The sequence below is a fragment of the Protomyctophum parallelum genome, assembly GCF_964188405.1.
Source record: "Protomyctophum parallelum genome assembly, chromosome: 14".
In the NCBI taxonomy this organism is placed as follows: domain Eukaryota; kingdom Metazoa; phylum Chordata; class Actinopteri; order Myctophiformes; family Myctophidae; genus Protomyctophum; species Protomyctophum parallelum.
In genome coordinates, this window is record NC_139709.1 from 29,044,516 (window position 1) to 29,050,910 (window position 6,395).

The 6,395-nt window shown below is 47.3% G+C and overlaps 1 protein-coding gene across 1 annotated transcript in view; it reads left to right on the forward strand.

Annotated features, from left to right (window-relative positions):
• Window positions 1-5,839: 5,839 nt before the first annotated feature.
• The window catches only part of chrng (cholinergic receptor, nicotinic, gamma), a 12,664-nt gene continuing 12,108 nt past the window's right edge, over window positions 5,840-6,395 (forward strand). The window contains exon 1 of the mRNA XM_083782978.1: window positions 5,840-5,934. Coding sequence (XP_083639104.1) covers window positions 5,877-5,934 — 58 coding nt within the window. The 5' untranslated portion in view covers window positions 5,840-5,876. The remainder of the gene's footprint in view (window positions 5,935-6,395) is intronic.

Here is a 6,395-nt window from a genome sequence, read left to right on the forward strand (position 1 = left end):
TACGATGGCATCAAGGCCCGACAAAATACATTTTAAATATAAGATTTTAGTCGACTAAAACTAGACTAAACATTCCAGGTGACTAAAATGTGACTGAAACTAAATGAAAACTATTCAAAAGACTATATGACTAAAACCAAAATCAAAATGTGCTGTCAACAGGTGCTGGTGGATCTCAGCTCCAAGAACGACCGGGGTTTGTACGAGGCGCGCGTCCGGGCCACGGTGGGGGGCCGACCTTTGACCTTCTACAGCCTGGTGGGCCTGGAGAACGAGTCGTTCTACCGCAGCATGCCGCGCATCATCGCTCTGGCGCTGGACGGCCTCAAGACGTAACTTTTGGCCACACCCCACCCCACCCCGCCCAGAATTGACGCAGAGTGAAAACGCTGCAAAGAGGAAGCCTTCGCCGTGACTTCCGGTGGTTACGATAGCGGGAGACAGCGCGAGCAGAGAGAGAGAGAGAGAGAGCGCGGTCAGAGAAAAGCAGTGGAACTACCGTGTTTCGGGATTGTATGCGCTTAGTTTTTAGGGTGCAAATGTAACCAAAAGGCTATATAATCCATTTGGTTACATTTTCACCTCTCAGAGTTACAAGTGCTTTCAGGTGGGACTGGGAGACACACTAGTGCTCTCAGACTCAGAGAGACAACCAAATGGACTCGAGGCCTCTTGGAGTTACAAGTGGTTTTCAGATGGGAGACAGACAGGCTCTGACTAGACTTTTTATGGCTGGCTGCTCCCTTGCGGGAAGGAACACATTTATATTTGCAAGACACTTCATTTCTGTGACGTGAGAACCTGACTTTTGTCTCACAACGAACACACAAGCATGAATGTATCAAGAAGACAACAGAAGACGAGATAGGCCGCCCATGATGAAAGCCACAGTGTGTGTTTTGTTTGTGGCTGGAGGGAGTGTAACAAAGTTAAATACAGTCTGTTCTTAAAGATGGAGTGCCGTGATCCCCCCCCCCCCCCCCCCCCCCCCCCCAAAACATGATCATCAGGTACTATGATAATACTAGGAGGAATATTGTTTTACAGAAATGTTTTAAATTATGTTTTTTATGTGGCCTTAGCACCACCCACCTGAACTTAAGCCTTGCCCACAACTGTCATGTATGATAATGGGGGAGGAGTTAGGGTTATGATGTCGCTAAAGTGGTGTATTTCGATTGGGCTTTAGACTCGAAGGCTTTCAGCTTTCAGGAAGAAACCAAAAATACACAGGGAAGACATATTTTGTATTATTAGAACCACACCTGGGGGTCTAATAGAGTAATGTTAACTCCATAGACGCATACAAAACAGAAAAAGTACAAAAACCATGGCACTCCATCTTTAACTTATGAGCATGTGTACAACAATAAGTAAGTTATTCATATCATGTTTGGTTTCATTTTTTTCTTGTTGCAAAGGTTGAACCTCTTGTGAGGTGCACAGACTGTACATAGTTACCCAATTGCTATCTTTATTACAATATTTATTTGTATAGAGAAAATTATTTGTATTTTTGTAAAAAAAAGAAAAAGAAAAAAATAAATTAAAAAGGAATAAAATTTGAATTCACTTAATGTTTGTCAGTGGCGTTGAATTTAAATATGGCAAGAACACAACACCACAACAGACAACACAACAGATGTATTGTGCCACACCTGTGTGAAGTGAGCCGTGCAACTATACATTTATTCTTATAGTTACTGTACTGTGCTGTGCTCTGTACTGTACTGTATTGTAATGTACTGTGCTCTGTACTGTTTGGAAAAAGGCTTGAAAGTCTTTGAAACATCCAGACCCCTATGAACGCGGCCAGGGTGCCGGTCGGGTTCCGGCGAGCCTCCCCATGTCCGAAACGGTGGATAAATGACAGAGTTACCGTGTGGGGGTCCTCGGCGGGGGGTCCCCGAGGGGGGGTCCCCAGGGCTCCTACTGTAGTGTAGTCTAAGCTGCCACTTTAAGCTGTGCTGTACTCTACTGTACTCTACTGGCCACTTTAGGGTGTGGAGGTGTCCGTGCTGTGGGACACGTACAGTACGTACACACGCATTCATGCACACATAGCTGCGTAATGGAGCGGAGGCGCAGCTCAAAAATCAACCTGGTGCAGGTCAGCTAATGCCTATTTTAGCTATTTTCATTTTTCTTCTGTAAAAGCCATTTTACTCTGGGGTCACAGTCCACAGAGGCCATGAGCTATTTGTGACTTTAGACTTTAATATATTAGCGCCCCTCACTTCACACGGGTGTGATTTTTAACTTCTACTCCATGTATTTGACAGATTTTTAGTTAGTGGTTACTTTGCAGATTTAGATTATGAAATAAAAAAACACACAGCCTGTGCAGCTCCAGGCTCATTAGCATTCCCATCAGGCATTGCAGCTGCTCTGGTGCATGGCGGCCGACCGCTAAGGACCGCCTTCTTCTCGCACTCCCTCCTCCTTATTCCTGGACGGGGGACTGGAAGTGCAGTCCAATCTGGCTCAACCTTTACATACCGGCCGGTCAGTGCGTCAATGGTCATTGTGACTCATTGGTCTCAATGAGTCTCAAACTGTGGGTTATAGGACCCCCCCCTGCATTAGCTTAGTGTATTCTCACTCAACAGTACAGTCTTTCTGTGCAGTTTGTGATAGTTTTAACAGCATTTTAATACCTTGAAAGTGAAAAGTTGATAAAAAGTATAATCTAACACTGGCCAAATATTACAAAAGGAAGAGGCTTTTTCTCTTTTTATATAGTTTGTGAGCATGTAGATCTGCTATTTTCACAATATTTTCCTGTTCAACCGAGTCAAACTAAATGTAATGCCTCAACTCCTATACAATTCCAAGTCAGGGTGGGGGCTCTCTAGTTCAAATGTGATTATTTTGGGGGTTCCCCAATTCAAATATGATTTTGGGGGGGCCTGGGTGATCCCCAGTTCAAATATGATTATTTCGGGGGGTCCACAATTCAAATATATTTTTAGGGGGCCTGGGTGGTCCCCAGTTCAAACGTGATTATTTTGAGGGGTCGGAGGAGAGAACCACTATGCAAACAACTGCTGCTCTCCCTGGTCCAGGGGGTGTCAGATGCCGATCCGAATTCATTTCAAATTGTTGTTTGAAAACAGCCGATTTCCTAGTACACTGTAAATATCTCCATCTGCTGCCGTACCTTTAAGTGGTTAAGTAAATACCCCCCCCCCCCATGGTGCCCTGTGTGCATCACTAATGTGTGTGTGTGTGTGTGTGTGTGTGTGTGTGTGTGTGTGTGTGTGTGTGTGAGTCACTCTAGTATAGTAAACAGTACACGTCTCCTGGCCAGCAGAACTGGCAGCCCACCAGCTCCAAGTGGCCAAGTCTGCTCCTTATAAGCGACTTTGGGCTTTGTTTTTCTGTAAGGTTGCTAATATTTACTAATCAATGTGGGGGTCCTTGACATAAAAAGGTTTGAGAACCACTGGCTAAATGGCCTATAATAAGCGGACATGGCAACAGTGCGGTTCACACTGGTGTAGTGGTGTAGGAGGCCAGGGCTGTCACCAAATATATATAAAAAGAATCACACCCATGTGAAGTGAGGGGCGCTCTTATCATATCGTACATCATCATGCATCATCTCATACTGGCCAATCAGAATGCCTATTGTCAGAAATTTACGTCATATTTGGCGGGCATTTGACCTAATTTCTCCTTTCATTGTCGATGGCAAATAATAATTATGAGACGTGTGGGGACAAGATGACATAAGTTTTCCCTTCATTGTCAATGGCATTTAATGTTTGGCCGCTGCAGTTCATTAATTGGAGCCATGTGTGTCAACGGGAGGGCAGAACAATTTACAAGTGCGGAAGGCACGCTACGCCACGCTGCCACTCACGTGACTATACTGGCCAATCACAGCGCATCTTTTCAGACCCGAACATCCGCTCTGTGACGCACGCGGAACCTTGCCCAAGCTTCTACCTTTAGTTCAGGCTATATCATGTCTATGGATGGCACAAGCCCCCAGAGCGTCTGGCCAACACATTGAAGCTGCCCCACTCTACTGGCCAAAGCTGGAACGACAGGCGGTCGGGTTTTTTTGCCCGTGCGTGTAGCATGAGCAAACCCCGGGGGTTTAACACGTAGCGCTCGTTAGCATCCACGCATTGCGGAAGTATAAAGCGTTCGTCTGGGTCCTTCCGACGCCACCGAGCAGCTTCCATTGAAATGAACAGTGGGGGCGGGGCTGTCCGCTCTCTCTATGCTTACACATAACTCTATGGGCTGGTCAGGGGGAGACTGACCCTGGTCAGTGGTCAGACCAATCACACTGACCCTGGTCAGTGGTCAGACCAATCACACTGACCCTGCAGTAGTGGCCGCAGGGCCTGACCAATGTAAACAGGGCATCACACATTTCACAGAAACAGAAACACACACGCAGCCTGTTGCTGACGACCAGCCCTCTGCTGGCCCCGAATCACACATATCCATGGGATAAAAGAGCATGACAGCTGACCAAACACACACACACACACACACGCGCTCACATGCATGCGTGCTGGTCTATAAGGGTGAGGCGAGGTGGGGCCAAGCATTGTGCTCCACTCTGACGGGAACACAAAGTATTTCTGTGATGAGTTTCCACACACACACACACACACGCACACATGCACACGCACGCACACACACACACACACACACACGACAGGCATGTCATTCAATCTGACCAGGCTTGCATCAACCATCAAAGAGGCTAGGGGTACAATTTGGTCTGATTACCCTCACCTGTTGCCCTGCCTCCATTTGCAGCAGCAGCATGCCTGTACTGTACCTCACCTCTATCCGCTATCCGCCCCTCCCCCCATCCCCCCCCCCCCCCCCCCACCAGGCGTCCCTTCTTGTCAATATGTCTGCCTGCCTTGCTTCCTCTACAGTCTACACAGAGCCCAGTGGTCCTTCTGTGACGTCACGCAGCGGAAATAGCCGAGCGACAAGCTGTCAAGCTCAGGGCGGGAGCTTGTAGATCGGCTATTTCCGTCCGCAAGACGGCGCCATACAGCAGAGCATAACATCGGGCATTAAGCTGTACAGTTATCCTATACAGATAAAAAGGAGGACAGTGCTCGCGGTGGCCCACCGTTGGAAAAAGCCAGTGGCTAAGTTTGCCCTTTTAAAATCCCCCCCACCAGGGGTATATTTGGTTTTGTTGCGCGCGCCTGTTCGGAATGCTCGCGGGACAATAGCTTTTTTTACAGCCCCCGTGGAGAGAGTTAATGAACTGCGAGTACTTTCTCCACTTGGGGATATCGTGGGGTTTGTTTGAGCAGGAGGAGAAACGATAGACTCCATCTACCCCCAAAGAGGGAACATACAATAAGTCTAAATACTTTTAGACCTGCATAACGCAAGCTAATTTGTGCTCATTAATAATAAGTGCTTCTTTTTTGGGTGATGTCTTGACTACCCTGCTGTACTTTTCTTACCCTGTCAAACTATCTCAACTGCTGTACTGCCGCTTTATTGATCCGTCGCGGCCTTCCAGTATCGTATCTCAACATGCCATACTCCAATTGCGTGTGCTGGGTGTGTGTGTGTGTGTGTGTGTGTGTGTGTGTGTGTGTGTGTGTGGGGGGGGGGGGTCACTGTTGTGACAGCTGACTATGCGAGAGCTATAGGGACAGGAAAGTGGGAGAGTGGGTGGTTCTCTCCATCTCTCAGTTAACAATCATCACTCGCTCTCCAACCAGCCATCTATCCATCCATCCGTCTATTACTCCCCCCGGCCTCCCTAACACACACACACACACACACACACACAGGCCCTGTGCCAGGAAGTCCTGTAACTCCCAGTGTAGATGCCGTGTTAAAGCAGATTAGTTTAGTCTCGTCTAAAGACAGCAGACATGCCGATGGATTGTGGACTTCTGCTCTTGGTACTGGTTACCATGTTGTCTGCTACAGGTAGGACTGACTATCTGTTTCTATTCGATCCACTGCTGCGTTGCCATGTTGTCTGCTACAGGTAGGACTGACTATCTGTTTCTATTCTATCCACTGCGGTGTTGCCATGTTGTCTGCTACAGGTAGGACTGACTATCCATTTCTATTCTATCCACTGCTGCGTTGCCATGTTGTCTGCTACAGGTAGGACTGACTATCTGTTTCTATTCTATCCACTGCTGCGTTGCCATGTTGTCTGCTACAGGTAGGACTGACTATCTGTTTCTATTCTATCCACTGCGGTGTTGCCATGTTGTCTGCTACAGGTAGGACTGACTATCCATTTCTATTCTATCCACTGCTGCGTTGCCATGTTGTCTGCTACAGGTAGGACTGACTATCTGTTTCTATTCTATCCACTGCTGCGTTGCCATGTTGTCTGCTACAGGTAGGACTGACTATCTGTTTCTATTCGATCCACT